The sequence below is a fragment of the Centroberyx gerrardi genome, chromosome 9, assembly GCF_048128805.1.
Source record: "Centroberyx gerrardi isolate f3 chromosome 9, fCenGer3.hap1.cur.20231027, whole genome shotgun sequence".
NCBI lineage: Eukaryota > Metazoa > Chordata > Actinopteri > Beryciformes > Berycidae > Centroberyx > Centroberyx gerrardi.
In genome coordinates this window covers 20,221,406-20,243,128 of record NC_136005.1, presented here as the reverse complement: position 1 = coordinate 20,243,128, position 21,723 = coordinate 20,221,406, and the positions used below count along the sequence as shown (strand labels likewise).

The window sequence follows — 21,723 nt, the reverse complement described above, 5'->3', positions numbered from 1 at the left end:
AGTTCCTCTGGGTGTTTCCACAGTGTTTTAATGTCGATAATGTCCATAGAGTGACATTGTCTATTGACAATATGATAAAATGTAATTAGCATTTGTGACATTTGGTTCAGCACACTGAAAGATCTGAATTTAACATATTTAAATAAAAATGTTTCAAGTAGCCAAAATCTAATAGCATACAATCTGAATACAGATTGAAGAAACAATTTCCCATGACAACCTGTTTAATTCCAAACACGTTAGTGCATTTAGCTTATGCATGAAGTTTGGTAGACAGAGTGTACTAACTGGACTTATTGTTAGCCAGACATTCTAACCAACAGATAACCAGATAACCAACAGACACAGGATAAAAAAGAAATTATTTTATGACAGTGTGACCGCTGGTGTGGTAATTCTGGCCTTTGAAAGAAATGTGATGTAAATCGTTTGTAAATTATTCACAATGGCTGAACTTTCTATTGGAAAATATGACAATGACTATAATTGTTCTTGGCAGTTCATGACTTCAAAAAGGATAGGCTTGGATTTGAACCCACAATCTTCAGCTCGAGCGGCAGTGCTTTACCTATGGAGCCTAACACCTCTGATAGTTTATTTGAGGAGAAAAGAACTAAAGGTAACTTAAGTATTTTGATACTGCCTATGGTTGTTTTAGAACTCTAATACGGTAGTTAATTAATCAGTCATTATCAATCAATGAATTTCATCATGGCTCTACAAACATCATCTTGAGAGTATTGACAGTAATGTTCATTAGTTTATGAATCTACGTTGAACATTTGACAGGGTCAAGTCATCAGTCCAATTGCAGTTGTACATTTTTATCTACTTTACATTCAGTTTTTGAGATATTAAAACGTTTGACATCTTAACTAATGAAGGTATGAAGATTTCAGACATCAAATCATTGTTTTTTTTCCAGCAACTTACGCCCGTGGAGGACAGTGCTATCAGATAAAGTATAATTCATCAACCTCAAAATGGTTTCACTAACGTATAGCCTACATCATCCTGATAGCATTGACAGGTTTTTGTTGGCTATTCATGACTTGGTGATGGTAGATCTGGGATGTGAAATGCAAACCTTGTGCTTTGAAGACCTGCCCTTCAAAGCACCATCCACCAACCAAGAAGACACTGCTCTCTGCTGGCCAGAAGGCCTGCTGTAACAACACGTTGGAAATGGAAAGTCTGTTATGCCCAGAACCCTGACAAGTGGACCATCAGTTGAAGAATACTGGAAAGCAGGGACGTGCAGAGAGTTCTTCAGAGGCAGGTGCTCAAATGAGAAAAGGGGCATCCACAGTGTCAAACAGTCTGTGGAATAATCTCTGTGTTTTAGGAGTGCAGCAATGTGGTGTTGTTATATCCCTTTATTTTACTCATCTGTTAAATTTGCTTCCATCTCTTATCTTCCTCAAACTATTTTTTTCCTTGCATGATGAATATGAAGGTAAGTTAGCCCTGCCACCGTCTGACTCCCCAGTCTGCCTCTCACCTGTTGTCTTGAGTCCCTCTAGCTGCCTCCTGCTTTGCTTCCTCTTTTACTTTCGCCCTTCTTGCTTTCAAGGGCGTCTTGCAGCCACTCACTATATAATATGTAAAATGAAAAAATGTAAGCAAACGAGAATCTGGGCTACTGGGCTAAGAAAGTCACTATTAGCAGCAGCATCAAGCTAGCTAGCTAGGGGGCATTTTGTTCAATTAAGGGAAAAGGGACAGGTGCCCAAGCACCCAGAGCCTCCCCCCCTCTGCACGTGCCTGCTGGAAAGGGACAAATGCCTGTCTTTCTCTACATAATACACAAATATGTTGGACATTTGACTGGAAATTGTTTGAGGTTTGAATTTAGAAATTAGCTTTTCAGTGATACAGGTTTGAGCTTTTAAATGCAATATGTTAATATTGAATGGCCTATGTTTTATTTATTTATTTGAAGAACAACAGAGCTTGCAGAGAACTCACCCACTGCAAATGCTGCATGAATGGGGAATTGGGGAAACTGCAACTTGTTTCAAACTTTGGCTAAAATCATCCTCATGAGAGGGTGAAAGATAAAGAAGACTAAGAAGGTAGTCATTGCAGGATCCTCGGTTATAGACAGAGAATTTCAATGTTTTCATGGACGATGGGGGGCAGCAGTATGCTTTTCAGTGTCTAGTCTGCCGGAAATTGTATGAGAAGAAGAAGAAGAAGAAGCAGAAGAAGAAGAAGCAAAAGAATTTGTCACGTGACTTTCCTTGTCAGTTGAACTTCCTGTTGTGGCATTCGTTCTAAATAATATATTTTGGTCTCTGATATTCATCTGTGTTTGCAGCCAGTCAGAGGTGTAGGTTTATAAGACGCAGTTGTAACGTTGGCTAAAGGCATACTAAGACTTGGCAGACTGGTTTGGGATCAAATAGGTTAGTTAGTTAAGTAGTTAATGCCAGTTGGCGCTAACTTAGAGTGACAGCAAGTGACGCGGATGCCTTTTTAATTCTTGCTTTTTTCCATTACGGCTTTCCAGTGTGTTGAACTTCGATTAAATCTCATCAGGTAGTCAGGTCGCTAGCTAGATACGAAGAAGAAGAGAAGAGGTTGCTCGCTAGTAGAATGGCAAATCTGCTTTCAATGCAATGCAGTGCCTCTCTAAGGAAATCTGGGAGTCTAAAACATTTAAGGACTGCTGCATTGGTCATCGATAAGCGAAACTACAGCAGCAAAAATGAGTACCTGCACCAAAGTGTTGTGCCATCGATGCATTATCAGAAGAGTTTGCCCAGGTAAGGAGCTGAATGTGAATTTTGTCGTGTTCAACGTTATTACATTACAGTACATGTTTATCAAATTCGGCTATTAGTATCAATGAACACACATTACCTTGGAAATGTCAGATGCATATAGGTGGTCTAATGTAAAGAAGGTGACCCATTAAGCTGTAAGAGGAATGTAGGTGAAAGTGCACAATTGATTTGAGCTCGAGCACAGGAAGGCCACGAGGGGGCGGTGATACACAGACTGAAAATAAGAGTTGTAAGGCTGTTGATTTTCTATTGCATTAATCCTGTATCAACTGTTTAGGCTACCCGTACCGAAACTGGAAGATAGTATCAGGAGGTATTTAGCTGCTCAGAGGCCACTTCTGGATGATGACCAGTTCAGGTGAGCGCAAGGAAATCAACATTTTCATTTGATTACTAGATTCAGATGCCGTGCTCAAACCTAACTCTTCAAATCTGTGCTGCAACAACCTTTTATGTGCCCTCAGAACAACAGAGAAGCTTGCTGAGGATTTCCAGAGTGGTGTGGGGAAACAGCTGCATGAAGAACTTGTCGCTCAGGACAAGAACAATAAGCACACCAGCTACATTTCAGGTGAATGTGTGAAGTAGCTGAATATCAGCAGGTGTTTGTAATGCATATGAGCAGAAATTAATTTGGTCTACTCACATCTTATCTTTCAGGACCATGGTTTGACATGTACCTGTCTGCACGTGACTCTGTTGTGCTTAACTTCAATCCCTTCATGTCCTTCAATCCTGACCCGAAGACGGAGTACAACGACCAGCTTGTGCGGGGGACCAATATGGTTTGTTCTGCAGTCCGCTTCATGAAGACACTGCGAGCTGGATTGTTGGAGCCAGAGGTTTTCCACCTCAACCCAGCTAAGAGTGACACAGACGGCTTCAAGAAGCTCATCCGTTGGGTCCCCTCTTCGCTGTCTTGGTATGGAGCCTACATGGTGAATGCTTACCCCCTGGACATGTCGCAGTACTTTCGCCTCTTCAACTCCACTCGCATCCCCAAGCACGGGCGAGATGAGCTCTTCACCGATGAGAAAGCACAGCATCTCCTAGTGATGAGGCAAGGCAACATGTATGCATTTGACGTAGTAGACAGGGACGGGAATTTGGTGAATCCTGCAGAGATCCAGTCACACTTGCAGTACATCTTGTCCGACCCGACGCCAGCACCTGCCTTTCCTCTTGGGGTCCTGACCAGTGAGAACAGGGATGTGTGGGCCGGGTTGAGGGACAAGCTGTTGGCTGCTGGAAATGGAGAGGCTCTGCAGATTGTCGATAGCGCCCTCTTCTGTCTCTGCCTCGACGATGAGAGCATGCGGGACCATATTCACATCTCACACAACATGCTGCATGGTGATGGATGCAACCGTTGGTACGACAAGTCCTTCAGCATCATTCTGGCCAAAGATGGACAGGCAGCCATCAATTTTGAGCACTCTTGGGGTGATGGTGTAGCCGTGCTCCGCTTCCAGAATGAGATCTTCAAAGACACCACAGAGAAGCCGCTGGTAAACCCTGGCTCTGCTGCTGCTGCTGTGGATTCAGCCTCTGCTGTGCGCAGACTCCAGTTCAACCTGGACAGTGAGCTGGAGAATGGCATTTTGAAAGCCAAGGAGAACTTTCATGCAGCTGTGTCAAAACTCACCATTGATGCCATGGAGTTTAAGAAGGGTGGGAAGGAACAGTTGAAGAAGAGCAAGTTAAGTCCAGATGCTATAGCCCAGCTGGCTTTTCAAATGGGCTTCCTGAGGCAATACGGAAAGACAGTAGCCACATATGAGTCCTGCAGCACTGCAGCATTCAGGCACGGCCGCACAGAGACCATCCGGCCAGCCACCATTCACACAAAACGCTGTGCACATGCTTTTGTTTGCCAGCCAGGGCAACACAGTGTGGAGCAGCTGCTGGCCATGCTCAGTGAATGCTCCAAATATCATGGGCAACTCACAAAGGAAGCAGCCATGGGTGTGTATATAACATTTCTACATGTATTTTTTTATTTCAAATAACCCTAACTCACTGACATACATAAGAGATAAATGCAGGCTGTTTTTTTGCAAGCACATCCTGAAACCAATTTCCATCACTAGTTCTGCGTTCTTGCAGTCATTACACTGTAGGCTCTTCCTACCTCATCGGTAGCATTTTTTAAAGTGCTAGTCAAGATCCAGTAGTCAGCTTCACCAGTCAGAAGTATTAACAGGAGAGACAATCCCAGCTGATAGTTTAATGCCTTTTGTATTTCTCTCACCAGGCCAAGGTTTTGACCGGCATCTGTTTTCCATGCGATACTTGGCCAACTCAAAGGGCCAGGCTCTACACAGCTTGTACGACGACCCGGCTTACGCTGCTATCAACCACAACATCCTCTCTACTAGCACCCTCACAAGTCCAGCTGTCAGCCTTGGTGGCTTTGCCCCGGTGGTGCCTGATGGGTTCGGTGTGGGCTACGGCGTTCATGACGACTGGATCGGCTGCAACGTGTCGAGCTACCCGGCTCGCAACGTCCATGAGTTCCTGCAGTGTGTCCACAAGTCCTTAGAGGACATCTTCACTGTCCTGGAAGGAAAGCCTATCAGCTAAGGAAGAAATGTGTTTCTCATCCCCAAAGAGGAAAAAAGCAGTTTTACTATACAGTGAATGTGAGGGCAGTCATCCTCCACCTCAGGTTTGTTGACCAACATTTCTGGGCATTGAGACATAAAGTTAGCAGACAGAGTAATGTAGTTTTGAAAACAGCAGTCTTCATAATTTTTTTTTTTTTTTTTGAGAAATATAGCACTGGGGTTTAAATCTTCTGAAATGGTAACACTGTATGTACATGTTAAGGTTGGGATTTGGTAATTAATTACTGTAGGTATGATGTGAAATAAAATTGCAATTCTGTTATTTAAGCCACAAACGGAAAACATCCAACTTTTTTCATTCTAGCCTGTGACAGTGGACAAAGACACAGTAATTGTTTAATGACAAACTGCATCAAACATCTGTGAAGTAATGGGGAAATTGTTAGGTTTGTACTCAAACTGATGTCATACACAGACTTTCATACATCAATACCCACTAAAGCTTACACTCTCTTAGAGTTTTGTCCATCCTGACACTGTACTAGACTCATTGTGATGGTGTGTTGGCTGTGTTTTAGTATGATTTAGGATTAAACAAGTAATGTAGTGATAGCCAATTTCACATATTTTATGCAGCTAGAGCATACACCTTTAATGTTCTCTGCAGTGAAAATATATTCACAAAACAATACTTTAAAAGTTATACCATTACAGATCGGGGAGATTCTGTGCCTTAGCAAAAAGAAATGAATTTCAAACAAGCAGCATTTATGAATTGTCAGTGCAATACCTTATATTTAAATTGTCAATAGAACGTTATGTCATTGACAGCCTTATTGGTTGTGGTTGAATATATTTTGAAATAAAACTTGATTTTAATCATGTTTGGTTTATTTTTGATATAAATGTTTATGTAGCATCTTGCCAATTATGATTTCCATACAACAGAGCAAATGGTTTTTCCTGAGCATTACAGTTAACAGCAAAGGACAGTTGCAAGCAAGTTATTGTAGGTTAAAAATTAGACATAATGAAGTTTTTCCAACCCTTTATTTAAAATAAAAAACAGTTCCATCAAAAGCAAATGTACAAATGCTGTAGTACAACAGGATAAACATTAACCAAAGCAATTCAGACGAGTAAAATCCACATTTTAGATAGGCTTGATCTTGAAGTGTAGGCCAATGAGACTGAAGACAAGACATTTCAGATCTTGAACCAGGTAGTAGAACACGCGAAGACCTTCAGGGTCCCTAAAAAACAATAACAGTTTCAATATAGTTGAGCCCTTTGCCTGTGCCAAATGGTTATCCCAACACCTATTGGATAAAGTACTTACTTTGACTGGTTGACGTCAATCAATGAGCCAATTTTGGATGTTGTGAATGAAATGTGCTCGTCTCCTATGACAATCTCCAGCTCCTGTGAGAGTAAAGGGGAATAAAAACAGACAAGTGTTTCCTAAGAAATCAAGAACACAACCAGTAGGACAACTTGATCTGCCAAAGCTAACTTAATCAGTGCAGAGCCCATTTACTGTGCCCTCAATTGTAAACAGCTTCGACAGAAGGACCTGAACAATCTACTGTGTCAGAGAGAACCAAAAAGATCGATCAGATGTAGAAAAAAAATTGGCAAACAAGCAGGCAAAAAAAAAAAAACTTGTGAGTGATCCAGAACAGAGGTGGTGAACAAACCTGTCTGCCAACTCTGTCAGGGGGCGGCCACAGTGCATCATCTTCCTTGGTGATTTCACTGTCATCAATGATCCTCTTCAGCTCCTCCATCACACTCTTGTGTACATAGGCCTGGGTTGGTGAAAATGGACACAAGACACACTGAATGAACTGAAGATGTAATCAGTGCAACATCAGAGACATGACCTGGGATAAACTGTGTAGACTTCAAGGCCCTGCATTATGTTTACAGACCGTGGTCTTATATGACTAAAGTTACAACCAAGATGGCGAAGAATTCCACACGTTTAGTAGATACTAACAATGCTACTACTGTTCACGAATAATCGAAAATGTAAATGCAGTTATACCTCTTTTCTGATCATGACGTCATTCTTGTAGTTGCTGTTGTTTGCGTACCTCAGTTTACCTGCAAGAAAATATTCAGTTTTAAGCCAAGTTTGCGATAAAAAAAAATTAAAAAACAGTATACAATCCCCTCAACCAAAACACACGTACTCGCATCGACTAAGTTAGCGGTAGTTACCAACTGTGCAGTCCACATGGCGCCATCAAATCCTCATTGATTTGTACTTAAATATTACCACGTTGTTAATGCTTTACATGTTCAATTCAACATAATTGTAAAGTGTATTTTTCATACAGTGAAACAATAAAACGATCAAATTGGGCGCTAGCATCTCAAACGATTCCAATGCGGCCTAATGAGAAACAGCAAGCCACTCTCGTTAGCTAGTGGTGTTAGCTTGCAAGCAGGAAGGCTAAAAGTGCGACATTGCCGCCTAATTACTCACCGTCCGGTCTGAATTCAAATTCCAGGAACTCATGTCCAAACTTTCCCTTGTGCCCAACATAATATCGCAAATAGAAGTCACTTGTTGACATTTTCACTCTTCAGAAAGCAACAGTCTGTGTGAGGTCCGAGGGAACAAAACTAACGTTGGCTAACAAGAGTAGTCCGGAACGGGACTATACCTCGCTTCCCTTGTACGCATGCGCAAGGTGTCGCGAGTTGTTAAAGCCGTCGCACTGTAATGATGTCATCATCTTCCGCACAGAAAAGCGGAGCACATGTGTGGTCGGTGTTGAACGATGGCAGGGTCAGTTTCACAAGAGCTCGAGGATTTATTGAATCCCTTGCCTAAATTCACGGATCCGGAGGACGACCAAGATGAAGCGACAAAAGCCAAGGTCATAGAAAAGTTTAATGACGACGACGATGAAGATGGATTTGCCGTCAGTGTTCTGCGAAAGGACAACACAACCCTGCTCTCAGAGACAGACGGTCGGTACTTGGGAAAGGCAGTCTCCCGTAAACAATTGCTGATGGATATTGATGGATCTGGAGAAGATGATGACGATGAGGAGGAGGAGGAGGAAAATACAGGAGAGCAGGAAGAAGAAGATGATGATGATGATGATGAAGTTTCCCTAGGGGACGATAATGAGGGTGATGATGATGAAGACGCTGTAGATGAAAATGAGGAAGAAGATGATGAAGAGTTGGATGTAGAAGACATAAAGACATTGTTGTCTAAGATGAGGAGCACTGACATCAAGTTTCCCCAGGAGGTGGACCTCCACAAGCTGACAGAGGGCATGGACGACCTGGGAGAGAGTGAAGAGGACGAGAGCAGCGAGGAGAGTGAAGGGAGTGACGGAGACGACGGCTCGGAGGACGATGAGATGGAAGACGATGGTGAAGATGAGGGAGCAGTGAGGACGTTTTCTCAAGATAAAGTGGACGAGGCAGTGGAGAAAGGGAAAGCGGTAAAGAACCAACTTGCACTATGGGACCAGCTGCTCGAGGGGCGAATTAAAATCCAGAAAGCTCTTGTGACTGCCAACCAGCTCCCACAGCCGCAGACTTTCCCAGAGTTCAAGAAGAGGGGTGGGGCTGAGCTTGCGGGAGCGTTGAAGAACAGCCACAAAGCATTAAAAGCCCTTCAGAGGTCTCTGTTGGAGCTGCAGGATCAGCTGCTGTACCAGAACCCAGACACAAGGCCCGTCTCGCTGGGGAAGACCTGGGGAGCGGCAGACCAAAATGAGGATGAGGAGATAGGCAGTGATGAGAACGAGGAGATGCAGGACGCGGGGGGGTCCGCAGGCGAGGTCGGCCCCCCTAAACGTAAACTGGAGATGGCAGAGTACCCGGACTTCATGGCCAAGCGCTTTGCTGCGTTCCAGCCGTACCGCAACGCCACTCTGCAGAAGTGGCATGACAAAACCAGACTGACCATGGGCAAGAGCGGCAAGGGTTTTGGGGCGTTTGACCGGAACGTACTGACCCAGGTGGAGCAGGTGCTGATGGACAATGAGAGACTGGTGCGGCGCACCCAGACCCGACGATCAGAGTACAGAGTCCTGGGGAGCAAAGAGGCCTCTGCTCCCACGCCAGAGACCATCTCCACAGAGGGTGAGGAGGCAGAGCACCAGCTGAAGGCAAACACACACCTCAAAGACCTGGACGAGGACATATTCGATGACGACGATTTCTATCACCAGCTACTGAGGGAGCTTATCGAACGCAAGACGAGTGCAGCGGACCCCAATGACCAGGTGGCTATGGGCAGGCAGTGGCTGGCCATCCAGAAATTACGCAGTAAGATCAAGAAGAAGGTAGACACCAAGGCCAGCAAGGGCCGCAAAGTCCGGTTCCACATCCACAGCAAGCTGGTGAATTTTATGGCTCCTATTGATCACAGTTCAATGAATGACGAGGCACGGACTGAGCTCTATCGTTGCCTATTTGGTAACAACTCATCGGTTAGGGAGGCAGCCGAGGTTTGACATACTCGCTTGGATGCAGACGGACAGGACGAGAAAGCCAAGGCTAAAAACAACACAGTGCCTTTTCCACATATCCAGAAATGAAGTTGAACAGCAGGCTGGATCAGGACAGAGAGATGCAAATGCCTCCTGTTGTCTCAGTGGCTTGTTCATGATGCTTGTCGAGACCAGCTGGACTGCATTCTTCCATGTTTTTGGGGTTCTGGTCTCAAGGTCACTTATATGGACTCATATAGAAGGCGCATAGTTCATTAATAAACACACCTTGTGCAGAATGACTTTTTAATTTCATTGCAGTGTTTGGCCCAATGAGCAATTTGTGCTAAAATATCTTATAGCTGGGGTAACCTGAGTCTTAGCAACTTACTGTGGTACAGTATTTCAGACAACAATATGCATACTTTGCTCAGTGGACTAACAAAAAAATGTATTGTACATTTAATGTTGCATCTTGTTTCTTCTGTCACCAAGTCTCTTAATTGATTGAAGTAAATTGTTTACTTTAAATTGTATTACTTTGTTTTACTATTAGTAAACTGTTTCAACACATGGATTTATGACAAATTCATATTACATGCATTGCCACAACATTACTAAGTTGAATTTATGTGCAGTTGTTCTATGTTCATTGACACATACTTTTGACCCAAATATTTGTAAGTTACTAGCAAGTAGAATATTTCACATTTTCTGGGTAACCAGGATAGGGCACTAAGCATATGTTGCTTTTCTGTCAATGTTTAGACATAAGAGATAGAATAAAACAGAAAACTGACCATAAAGACAGATGAGACCTTACCTAAGGCAGTGCAACATAAGGTTACTAGTATAAGGATATATTTTTTAAATCAGAAATAAAACAATTGTGAAAAGTGATGTCAATTCAAAGGAACAAAACTAGACTACCTGAGAACTTGATCACAGGAAGCAAACAGCATTAAACAGAACATATTTACATGATAATGATGTACAAGACACTTTACAGTTGGGTGCATTTAGTAACAACATGATAGTCAGTGTACTTCATTTAAATTAAACCCGCTAATGTTCTCAAACTGACTGAGGAATCTTCCTGATGCAAGCTTAAAGGACTCAAAGAGAAATGATACTTGGTGGTAATTCGATAACAGCATAACCAATTTTTATAGGATGGATTCTCATTAAATGAGTTACAGTACAGGAATGTCATGGTACAGCTAAAGCATTAAAATAAAAAAAAAGTATTACACAGTTTGGCACAAGCACAGTAAAGAAAACTTTATTTCTTTGGTGGTGTTGTCATACATGAAATGACTTGAGGTGAAAATTGGTTGTTTGACTGGACTCTGTAATATTTCTAATTCAAATGTCAGATTTACACACGACAAAGCAAATATTGCTCGGGGCAATCTCATACTGTACAACACAAGCAACCTCAAACCCATAATTACATTATTTCAAAATCTATTTGTGTAAGCCAAAATATGCTTTTTATAGAGCTTGAAAAAGTTGCATTGATAAAGGGAATGGGGTCAGGCAGTGAACCTTAAGGGGAGTGTACAGAAACAAGGTAAGGCTCTGCTATTAAACAGCATGTTGCTACACTGCATTTGTTGCACTATTAAAGGCTAAGGCCAAGTGATGGGAAATCTTGCAGGACACCAAAACTGTATCTTTAGTTTCTCCATTTCAGTGCTGTAGTAATGCAAGCAGCAGTTAGAAATTAAATCACAAGTGAGCCTAATCAAGGACTCAAGCTGAACCTCTCTGTGTCTCTCCCCCTTCAGTCACAGTAAATAAGCTTAAAAAAAATGAAAAAAACCTGAATACAACTGCTTCAAACCAGCGCCAAAAAGGAATTGTTTCCCTTTTCCTGATATATCTCCTGACTCAGTCCAAACAGAATCATGTCAAAGGAGGGCCTTTCATTTCTTCTGCCTTGTTAGCCACGATGTGGCCCCCACACGGTGCCTACAGATGAATTTTCCCTTCCTCTCCTGAGGGGAGCGCTGTGCTCAGTGAGGCCGACTGCTGGACTCCATGTTTTGCTGCTTCTGGGGTGTTCCATAGCCACTAAGGCAGCCGTTCAGCCGTTTGGTCAAACCACCAGTAAGAATATCCTGGATGTGTTGAACTATAAGGTTTATGGCAACTGTATTGAGAGAGATGGAGATATGGAGTCAAAGCAGGCATCCTGAACAACATATTTAGAGTATTTGTGGTTTTGATTCACAGTTCACTTGAGAAATGAACTTCTGACCTTCCAATTATCAAACAGACCAAATATTTAGTCCTCAGAATAGTAGGCTTTCACTTCCTTAGTCTCGACAGTACAATTCCCAGGCATAAACACAGCTGTGTCCTTCATGATAACTGTTGAGGCTAGCGTCTCAAAACATCCTGATGAATACTGCTTTAATACGGTCTCTATGAAGGTAGTTTGCTCTAAGAATCAACCATGTGGGTGATTCTTCAAACTCTCAGTGTACGAATGCACAAATACTCACCAAGGTTATCAGCTCCTCTGGGTATGATCACATCAGCATACTTCTTTGTCTAAATAGCATCAATAAAGACAAAACAAGTTTGACAAAAAAATCCATATCCAGGGACACAAGTAGTAGGAGTAGTACTGCATGTAGGATAGGCACTCACTGGCAGACAGAACTCCTCAAAGGCGGGCTTGACAAAAGTAATGTACTGCGCTAGAACACTTTCCAAGTCCCGTCCCCGTTCACTTATGTCGCGCAGCACTGCGTAAAATAAGACACGGGTACAGTCATCATTAATTTAGCATCAACAACTGTTACACTTTGCCTCTTGTCTTTTAAAATTGCATTTGCCTTTTCTATTTGGTTTCCCATCATGCTTGCGTGTCTCACCTCTGCGTGAGAGCCGCGTGTCTGCATCCGTGTCCACAAACAGCTTCATTTGGAAGAGGTCCCGGATCTCCTGAGCATAGAACATCAGGATGCCCTCAAACAGCACCACATCAGCAGGGTACACTGTCACCGTCTCTTCTTTTCTGCCATACGCAAGATGAAAAAAATGTTTTAAATATAGATCTGTGTTACCCGCTTCATTGTTCTCATACTCCTCCAGTATGAGGCAAACAAATGCAATACAATGAATAAGATAAACGCAAAAAAATGTTGTCTCCGTGTGGACTTGCAGACTGACTCACCTGGAATGGCTGACAAAGTCATAAACGGGGATCTGCACCGTTTTGCCCTCCATGATGTCCCACAGAGTTGCAACTATGAGATCATTATCAAACGCATCTGTGGTATACAGAAGGAAAGAGAGTACAAAACAGTCGAAAAGAATTTCTCTATGGTAGCCTGTGTTGGTGCCGGGCTTTAGGAGCTCATAGGATCCAGATCTATTCCCAGCAGGTGAGCAGATGATAAGAGCACCAGACAGTGGCCATCCAAACCTCACACCAAATGCCAGAATTACAGATTACAGACAGATTACAGCCTGCTCAGACTGCTGCAAGATATAACCACCACTCTGAATAGACTGCCCCGAATTGTCCTGATGGGAGACACACAGCTATAACAGATAAGCAGACTCTCAACACAGCTCTGTCCTTGATTACCTTGTCACTGGATCATACATGAATGGAACGAGGCCTGCTGGTGACACGGTAAATGACAAAAAACATGAATAAATCCTGAGTACATCCTGACATACCTGGGTGGTCAAAGTTGAACTGTCCCTTGAGTGCCTTGGCCTTCTGCTCCGGGGTGAGGACCTTGTAGAAGCTGTCCTGGCTGAGGATGGCCACTTGCCGCTGGTGGTGGTCGATCTTGTTCTGCCCCAGCAGCTCCATGATCTTACTGCACACCGACGACTGGCCAAGAAGAACAGAACAAGAAGAAATACGTTGAAACACTGTCTCCATTATCTGAAGCAAGTTAGCACGCTATAGATTTACAGCATCTTTCTGTTATTTGGGACACTTATGTACCTTTTGACAGCTGAGGATGTCAATTTTGATGTGAACAATGCTGGAGTTATTTGATGACTCAACACACATCATCATTCTTTCAGTACTTGAAGTTTGCAGGTTTAAGAGGCTGACCAAAAACTGCGCAATTACCTGTCTGACCCCCCCAGCTGACAGCCAGGTGTATCCCAGCTCTAACCTGGACCCAGGTTTTCAAAGCTTTTCTGGTAGGATTTCAGCAATCAGATTGGGTTAAATAAGAACACTGTGTTTTTCAAAACTGACAAACAAGATTTTGATCATTCAGATTGGGAATTGGATTGGGTCGTCCAACCTTATCAGTCTTAAATGTTGTTTCTGTGTTCCTCAAAACTCATAGGCAGAGACTAGGTAAGTTTTGATGCTGAAAATCAGGATCATTTGGAGACACAAAGGACAATATATATAACCAGGAAATTGTGATGCACCTGGTGAGAATTTTAAAAGGGTTCTTGAGTTAATGACTGAAAACAGTTTGCAGAGAAATGGGATGGCATTATATAGGCTGACTCAAAATCAGCAAGATCAGTCAGTGGATTAAATTCAACCTTCATGAAGAGAGTTCTTTTCTGAATAAAGTGCTTTTTAAATTTACCAACTAATTGAAACATTTGAATTATGTCTGGACCTGACAGACAGAGATATACTCTGACAGACAGACAGACAGACAGACAGACAGACACACACACACACACACACACACACACACACACACACACACACACACACACACACACACACACAAACAAAACAAAGTGTGCATTCAAATGGAGTGGAAGAACAGGTGGCTCTATGAACAGTTACTCCTGAAGGGGAAAGGGGCATGATACCAGGAAGTCTAACCCACAAACAACTGTCTGCTGGGCCAAAACTCATGCTTTCTTGAAGCAATCACTTGGTAGTCTGCCTACTGTACCGTCACTTATCAAGCCATAGGCTCCTCAAATAATTGACACTAGGTCTGTATGCTGAATTTCTATGTCATCATCAAAACCAGTGAAAGTAACCATGAGCCATTTCCACACTGTTGCAGTGAACTACTCCATGACACATCATCACACACGGCAGCCTAGAGACAGGAACAGATATTCACTTCTCTACCTGCCTGACTACAAACACATCCCAATAGCTACATTTGACACAAATTCTGAAGAATCCACCTTAAATTATTCCAGTCATCCAGTATCTATAAATACTTGTGCAAAAAAAAAGAAAACCAATGCTTCCATTTGTGATCTTCAAAAGAGAGATAGAGCGTGACACACTTCTTGACAATCCTTGAAATATCTCTTCTTTGAAATACATAATGTTGATTGTTAAAGGAGCAACAATACAGAATGAAGAATAACATTGCAGATACCTAATCTGCTCTTATATGATTTTTATTCTTATATAGTGGATGGCAATATAGGAGCCCTGTCATGCCAATAAGCCAATTAAATCGAATGAACTAGAGAGAGACAGAGACAGAGAGAGAGAGAGAGAGAGAGAGAGAGAGAGAGAGAGAGAGAGAGAGAGAGCAGACAGTAAGTAGAGAGAGAGAGAGATGGCTCAGTATCACAAAGGAATAAAATTTGCTCCTCTCATGGTGAGATCAGCAGGTCCACAATAATGATGATCACAATAATAAAATCACCCACAGCTGCCATAGCCTATAAGCTATTTGATCTAATCTATTCCTAAAGCTGTTAGGCATACAGACAGTAGTGTCACATATCTTGACAGTGTAAAAAAAAAAAGTTGATATAATCATGTGCTATTCTGCTTGGTTATGCAAAATCTGTGGATTTATTGCTGAGTTTACACGCTTTCAAATAGCCGAGTCTCCATCAATGTATACATTTTAGTTGGTCTGGTAATAATTTGGTCTAATATTTCCTAGAATTTCCTAGATCTTAGTGACACTGCGCAGCTGATAGTTATTCTCTTGATTGGGTAGCAAATGGAATCTCAAATTATCTTGTAACTCGGACCCTTGCCACCCTTTAATTTGGAATTAAATTGCGAGTCCTGAGTCCGGATTCTACCAACACACAATCTAAACAAAAGACATATGCTTAGGCTATGCACAATACAATTTGTAATCCTGGTTTGATATGCCATAGGCCTATACCACATTCATTAGTGATCCGGCTACTCCAGACAGATTAACTCTAACTGATACAATGGAAACATGATGGAAATGATTATTTGCCAGAGGGCGGATGAGCTAAATCAAAATGTTGCGCGTCATTCCTAAATGTCCTAAAATATAACATCCTAATCCCACTGTGTCAGGCAGTTAATAGCCTACAAAAAGAGAAAAAAAAAATCCTTTAAAATGATGTAAATGCCAACCTTGCCGCTGGCAGTTCCTCCGGCAACACCAATGAGAAAAGGCTGCCGATTATTATTCTCATTTTCGGCTTGGTCATCTAGCTTTGTTTCGCTGTCGCCTGCCATGCTTCATCTGCAGCGCTATGCGGTCCGCCGACACTTGGGGGTGCCGGTGCTCTCGTTGCGCTCCGCCCATTCGATGATGATGACGATGAAGGTGGTGATGATGATGAAGAAGATGGTGATGATGATGAAAATGGTGATGATGATGACGATGAAGGTGGTGATGATGATGAAGAAGATGGTGATGATGATGAAAATGGTGATAATGATGACGATGGTGATGATGTTGGTGGTGGCAGTAAGATGATGGTGCTGATGATTGTGATAAAGATAAAGATGGTGTTGATGCTGATGGTGATGACTGTGGTCATGATGGTGATGATGATAGTCATAATGACGATGATGATGATGGTGGTGGTGATGATAATAGTGATGATGATGCTGGTGGTGATAATGATACTGATACTGATGCTGATGCTGATGATGGTGGTGTCAGGTTTGGGTAGGTTACTTTAAAGATGTATTCCTTTACAGCTAGTTACCTCATTGGTAACGTAATCCAAAGATTTACCCCAACTCAGTAGGCTAATGTAGGCCTATTCTGATCACTTTCAGTGGCTTTCAGATTATATTTGAGGTAGCCTATAAAGGGACAGATAACGTTACAAAGTTCATTTTTGCATTTATTTCAGGTTTATTTCTGTGCCATATTTTATAAGGACAGATAACATCCGTTTCTTGCTTTCACTTTTAAAGTTTTCCCAGAAGTAATCCTCAAATTTTTTCAGAAGTATGACTATGTGTAATCTGTACACATATCCTACATAAAAGTATTCCATTACTACCCATGATGATGATGATGATGATGTGATGCTGATACGTGTGTTTGGAGTATTGGACTAGATGACTATAAAATTGGACTAGATAGCCTACAATTTTCATTTTATTTTTTTTACAAGTTTAGTTTTTATTTAATTTCATTTCACTAACATGTCTCTCCCATGCCTAGATTTAGTCTAGTTGTATAATACAATAATTGTGTGTGTGTGTGTGTGTGTGTGTGTGTGTGTGTGTGTGTGTGTGTGTGTGTGTGTGTGTGTGTGTGTGACTTTCAGATTAAGTCAGTATTTAACTGCAGAACTCAAAATGCAGGGACTGACAGGATAATACGCAATTTAAAATTTCGCAACAGTTTGTCATTGAAGCGGGTGACCCGGAAATACTTTCTACATGTGTGACCTTTCTAGTGCTGAGGTAGCTCTGTGGTACTTCAACAGATTAGTGTAATGTGGTGAGGGTTTATTTTTTTAACGCTTTAATTTGCTAGTTATATCTGCAGTCTGATAAACGGGACAGTAGACTTGGCCAACTACAACCATGAGTACTATGTTTGCAGACACGATTCTCATCGTGTTCATCTCTGTGTGTACGGCGCTGTTAGCCGAAGGTAAGTAACGTTACTGCTCCTGACATGAGACCGACAGGCTACTCTTTACTGTTATCTGGAAAACGTAGTGTATCATTTCTTTTCAATTCATTCTGAATGATATAGCAAGGAAACACTGGCATCAGCTGTTATAACGACTGATCCGATCCCTAACCATAATGCCGATGAAGGCAGGCAGGCAGTTAGCCAGCTAATTAGCAACCTAGCTAACGCATTTCCACCGGTGTCAAGTTAGACAGGATAACAAATAGAGCCTCCGGTTAAAATTTACACAATAAAACTCTTATTGATTAGCCGTTGCGACGTTTTTTGGGTAATACAAATCACCAAAATGAAAATAAATAATATATTCAAGAAAGGATTTGTAGTAAAATGGGATTGAAACTAGATCCCCAACCCCCCAAATGTCTTTCACAGATGATATTCATATAGCCATGTAGGGTTGCCAGAACTAGACTCAATCACAAAACTTTGAAAAGTCAGTTTTAACCCCCAGCTGTGGCACAGTTATTCCTAAAGGCTATAGAATGGTAGTTTTAGTACCTGGTGTCATTTCAGCTACAACAAGGCACTAACTGAAATTCCTTGTGCTTGCCATATTTAAGAGGCATATCTCCACTGCACAAGGCTAATCTCATTATGGTGCAAGACGCCTGCTTTTTCCTGGACTGTAATGCTAGGTGTTCAGATGGTGTCCACTGTGCTGGGCATTATTAAAGCTCATAGCTGGGCTCTGTAGTCGTTACAAACTCATCTGTGTCTGGATGTTCTACAAAGTAATTTTAAAGAGATTCTGTGATATGGTTACCTCCTTGCTGCTCTCCTTTTAACAGAATGATGTTTGCTTTCAGAATTTCATTTTTGAAACCTCTATGTTCAAGCCCCTTGACGTAAACATCTGCCTGTTTGAAGTGCTCTTCAGCAAGATACTGAATCTCTACCATTTCCAGGGTTATTGTTGCTGGCCATGCATTACATCATCATTATTATGTGTGTGTATGTGTGTACTGTTACATTTGTCAGTGACCCCTCTCCTGCCAGAGAGGTAGAGGCTGTTGCTTTGAGGGAAACTGTAGCCCCATCTTGTTGACAGTCAAACTTCACCACACAACTCTAGTGAGCCATCAGCGCACCATAGAGGCTCTAGTGGTCTAATACAACGCACAGAGAACTGTTCTTTTTTTCCCCTCAAACAATAACTTCTTCACATTTTCCTCCTCAGGTATTACATGGGTTTTAGTGTATCGGACTGAAAAGTACAAGAGGCTAAAGGCTGAGGTAGAAAAGCAAAGCAAAAAACGTAAGTGACTCATACTTGTGACTCATATTTTTGCAGTTATTGCTGTATTCTGCACTGCTGACCTTCACCTTTTGAATGTTTTGATATCAGTTGAGAAGAAGAAGGAAACCATCACAGAATCTGCAGGACGTCAACAGAAGAAAAAGATTGGTAAGAAGAAGTAATCCTATCCTAAGGACTCTAATTGGTCTACTTTAAATGATGAGTAATAGATTGTGTGTAAGGATAAATTGATAAATGGACTGAGGGATTAATTGAGAAATTGAGCTTGAAGGTTAAACTGAACAGGAAAACTCAAATACTGTTTTTAAGAGCTTTTTTCTTCACCATTTCAGTGTTTCATGCTAAGTAATGTATGCTACTAAATGTATTACAGAAAGACAAGAAGAGAAACTGAAGAACAACAACAGAGACCTGTCTATGGTGAGAGACAATTGTTTGCAACACATGTGTTATGTAATGATGAAATGCATAGAGAAGACTGTTTTTATTTTATGTTTCTTTATTTGTTTTTAGGTACGCATGAAGTCCATGTTTGCCATTGGCTTCTGCTTCACAGCATTGATGGGCATGTTCAACTCCATGTAAGTGTTTCTCATAGTGTTGGAAAGGTTTAAAGCTATATTTCACTTTTTGTAAGATGTTTACTTCTTTTAGTACACTTACCTGGTGTGAGAGGGTGGAGGTTGATGTCCATAGACTATTAGCACCAGCATGAAGTTTTATTTCCCAACTCTGGTTTAAATATTTTATCAATAATTGCCAAATGACATCGCTACTAATGACTAGATCAGCCAGTGTCGGTGAACGACTGCATTATTAATACAAATTTTTTTGTTTTTTTTTATACATGTACAAACATTGTTTAATTACAGCTGATTGTTGGCGTTTGTTTTGATCTTTTTGTATTTCACAGCACTTGTAACTTTATTATACAGCACTTTGTAGTGCTATACAAATATAGTTATTATTAAATAATGAGAACTCTGAATGTTACATTGGAGTCAAATATTTCTTTGAATGTACAGTGTATGGCAAATACTACGTCTGCTTTTAAAATTCAGTCCAGTACTTCAAAATGTGCGTCCTTCACTCCATGTCTAATCCTCACCACTCTGCTTCTTGTTTTGTTGTCTTCAGTTTTGATGGGAGGGTCGTGGCCAAATTGCCGTTTGTCCCGCTGTCCTACATCCAGGGACTGTCGCATCGCAACCTCCTGGGCGAGGATTACACTGACTGCTCCTTTATCTTCCTCTACATCCTGTGCACCATGTCCATCAGACAGGTAACTTTTACTGTTTAGACCTGTTTACACCTTTAGACCTGGGTTGGTGTCAATGCCTTTTGATATTCAGTGAAAGATTTTCACCGAAATTCAAGATTCAGATGGGTGGAGAGTTTTTGCTCTCAAGCAGAGAGCACAGGCCAGAAAGTGAGTTTTGAAATCCATTAATCTCAGCACTTGGCAAAGTAATTGTTGAGTCATTGTTGGTATTGATCAATAACCCTATCAACCCGCCACAGATATATTATGGTGATAGGGACAGCAAAAAAATTACTGATTGCACCTTTTAAGTGTTCACATCCACTCTCCACTCAAACCTGCCTCCTAACAGTTTCTCATGCTTTATACATTTTTGAACATTGTCACATGAACTTCATCCAGCAAATCAAATTATTTGTACTTTTCACTTTCCTGAGAGGCGATTTTCTGCTCAATGTCTGATTGGTGTAATGTTTCTCCAGAACATTCAGAAGATGCTGGGTCTTGCGCCCTCCAGAGCTGCGACAAAGCAAGCTGGAGGCTTCCTGGGACCCCCTCCTCAAGCAGCCAAGTTTTCCTAATCACCTCGGACAGTTTCAACAGTCCTGCTCACACACTGTGACTGTGTGACTTAGCAGAAGCGACGACTCCCTCATCAGAGCACAGAGCTGCTCAGGCTGCACTGGAATAAACATTGTATTACCTGTTGCAGCTACTGTATCACTACCTGCACACTTCAGTTTGACCCTTCATACTTGTGTTGCGTATTTAATATTAATATTTTTTAAGATCCTTTCACTTAGAAATTAGAAAAGAAGAGAATAAAAGTCGGTCTTAATTGTTTTGATTTACAACAGGTGAGAATATATGTACTTTTTATGCAGCAGATGCCATACATTGTTGTGGGACTTGATTATAAATTGACCATTTAATTTTCATCAGTATTATTGTATGTCATTCTCTGCATCCTCATTTCTTACAGTTTAATAAAGTTTTATGATCAAGTTTTAGTAGCGTGTTTAATTTGGCTCGACGCTGCATTTTATTGGGCTTCCTATTATTTAAGAATGACAGTCACACACCTACTGTAGCTTCTTTCCAGTGCTGATTCTATTCTTCATTGTTCTAGCACTCACTGGTTTTATTATGCAAAGGTACTTTGACATTGATGTGAGAGGTGGGTTCAGGGTTTGGTAATAAATAGATTAACCCATTGTCTGACTATTTAAATGTTATTGGATTTAAACCATATCTCATATTTTTCTATTCTGTTTCATTCAGATGTTTTGGCATACTAGTGATCATAGTGGTCTGAACCACAGTGAATGAAAGTACTGTTGTAAGAAATTGTACTTCATGTGCATAGTTTTAGAAATAGAGCAAGGGAGGTGAGGTAGCAAGCCAGTGGACATGGAAACTGTCGAGGAGGAATGTCTTACTGATAAATGTCTGAACTGCAACCTCAGTCATCATGACCCAGTCCAGAAATACCATACAATTATATCTAGTGATCTGTACAC

The 21,723-nt window shown here is 41.5% G+C and overlaps 5 protein-coding genes across 5 annotated transcripts; 3 read left to right on the top strand and 2 right to left on the bottom strand.

The window, feature by feature from the left end:
* The first annotated feature begins 2,242 nt into the window (after positions 1-2,242).
* cpt2 (carnitine palmitoyltransferase 2) lies at positions 2,243-6,219 on the top strand. The gene is made up of 5 exons (XM_071904188.2): positions 2,243-2,768; positions 3,067-3,147; positions 3,254-3,360; positions 3,450-4,754; positions 5,044-6,219. The coding sequence occupies exons 1-5, from the start codon at positions 2,599-2,601 to the stop codon at positions 5,370-5,372; spliced, it is 1,992 nt and encodes a 663-aa protein (XP_071760289.1). The 5' UTR covers positions 2,243-2,598; the 3' UTR covers positions 5,373-6,219.
* A 168-nt stretch (positions 6,220-6,387) lies between these two features.
* magoh (mago homolog, exon junction complex subunit) lies at positions 6,388-8,036 on the bottom strand. The gene is made up of 5 exons (XM_071904199.2): positions 7,848-8,036; positions 7,404-7,462; positions 7,054-7,164; positions 6,696-6,778; positions 6,388-6,609 (listed from the first exon to the last, which is right to left on the bottom strand). The coding sequence occupies exons 1-5, from the start codon at positions 7,936-7,938 to the stop codon at positions 6,510-6,512; spliced, it is 444 nt and encodes a 147-aa protein (XP_071760300.1). The 5' UTR covers positions 7,939-8,036; the 3' UTR covers positions 6,388-6,509.
* A 79-nt stretch (positions 8,037-8,115) lies between these two features.
* Positions 8,116-11,826, top strand: aatf (apoptosis antagonizing transcription factor). Its single transcript, XM_071904187.2, has one exon. The coding sequence runs from the start codon at positions 8,146-8,148 to the stop codon at positions 9,841-9,843; it is 1,698 nt and encodes a 565-aa protein (XP_071760288.2). The 5' UTR covers positions 8,116-8,145; the 3' UTR covers positions 9,844-11,826.
* Positions 11,827-11,837: 11 nt separating this feature from the next.
* Positions 11,838-16,255, bottom strand: uck2a (uridine-cytidine kinase 2a). Its single transcript, XM_071904185.2, has 7 exons — positions 16,151-16,255; positions 13,519-13,678; positions 13,007-13,103; positions 12,705-12,847; positions 12,478-12,575; positions 12,330-12,378; positions 11,838-11,974 (listed from the first exon to the last, which is right to left on the bottom strand). Exons 1-7 carry the CDS (start codon positions 16,253-16,255, stop codon positions 11,838-11,840), a joined length of 789 nt encoding a protein of 262 aa, XP_071760286.1.
* A 1,177-nt stretch (positions 16,256-17,432) lies between these two features.
* On the top strand, positions 17,433-21,207 carry tmco1 (transmembrane and coiled-coil domains 1). The gene is made up of 7 exons (XM_071904183.2): positions 17,433-17,639; positions 18,862-18,939; positions 19,030-19,089; positions 19,316-19,362; positions 19,456-19,523; positions 20,080-20,224; positions 20,686-21,207. The coding sequence occupies exons 1-7, from the start codon at positions 17,570-17,572 to the stop codon at positions 20,782-20,784; spliced, it is 567 nt and encodes a 188-aa protein (XP_071760284.1). The 5' UTR covers positions 17,433-17,569; the 3' UTR covers positions 20,785-21,207.
* The last annotated feature ends 516 nt before the right edge of the window (positions 21,208-21,723 follow it).

Coding starts and splice junctions, on each gene's coding strand:
- cpt2 (XM_071904188.2), top strand. CDS start 2,599: ATGGCAAATCTGCTTTCAATGCAATGCAGTGCCTCTCTAAGGAAATCT. Junction 2,769..3,066: donor TATCAGAAGAGTTTGCCCAG/GTAAGGAGCTGA, acceptor TCAACTGTTTAG/GCTACCCGTACCGAAACTGG. Junction 4,755..5,043: donor CACAAAGGAAGCAGCCATGG/GTGTGTATATAA, acceptor TTCTCTCACCAG/GCCAAGGTTTTGACCGGCAT.
- uck2a (XM_071904185.2), bottom strand. CDS start 16,255: ATGGCAGGCGACAGCGAAACAAAGCTAGATGACCAAGCCGAAAATGAG. Junction 12,848..13,006: donor GACTTTGTCAGCCATTCCAG/GTGAGTCAGTCT, acceptor TGCGTATGGCAG/AAAAGAAGAGACGGTGACAG. Junction 11,975..12,329: donor CAGAGGAGCTGATAACCTTG/GTGAGTATTTGT, acceptor CTCTCAATACAG/TTGCCATAAACCTTATAGTT.
- tmco1 (XM_071904183.2), top strand. CDS start 17,570: ATGAGTACTATGTTTGCAGACACGATTCTCATCGTGTTCATCTCTGTG. Junction 18,940..19,029: donor AGAAAAGCAAAGCAAAAAAC/GTAAGTGACTCA, acceptor TTTTGATATCAG/TTGAGAAGAAGAAGGAAACC. Junction 19,090..19,315: donor TCAACAGAAGAAAAAGATTG/GTAAGAAGAAGT, acceptor AATGTATTACAG/AAAGACAAGAAGAGAAACTG.
- magoh (XM_071904199.2), bottom strand. CDS start 7,938: ATGTCAACAAGTGACTTCTATTTGCGATATTATGTTGGGCACAAGGGA. Junction 7,165..7,403: donor ACGTCATGATCAGAAAAGAG/GTATAACTGCAT, acceptor TCACCAACCCAG/GCCTATGTACACAAGAGTGT. Junction 6,610..6,695: donor ATTGACGTCAACCAGTCAAA/GTAAGTACTTTA, acceptor ATTGTTTTTTAG/GGACCCTGAAGGTCTTCGCG.
- aatf (XM_071904187.2), top strand. CDS start 8,146: ATGGCAGGGTCAGTTTCACAAGAGCTCGAGGATTTATTGAATCCCTTG.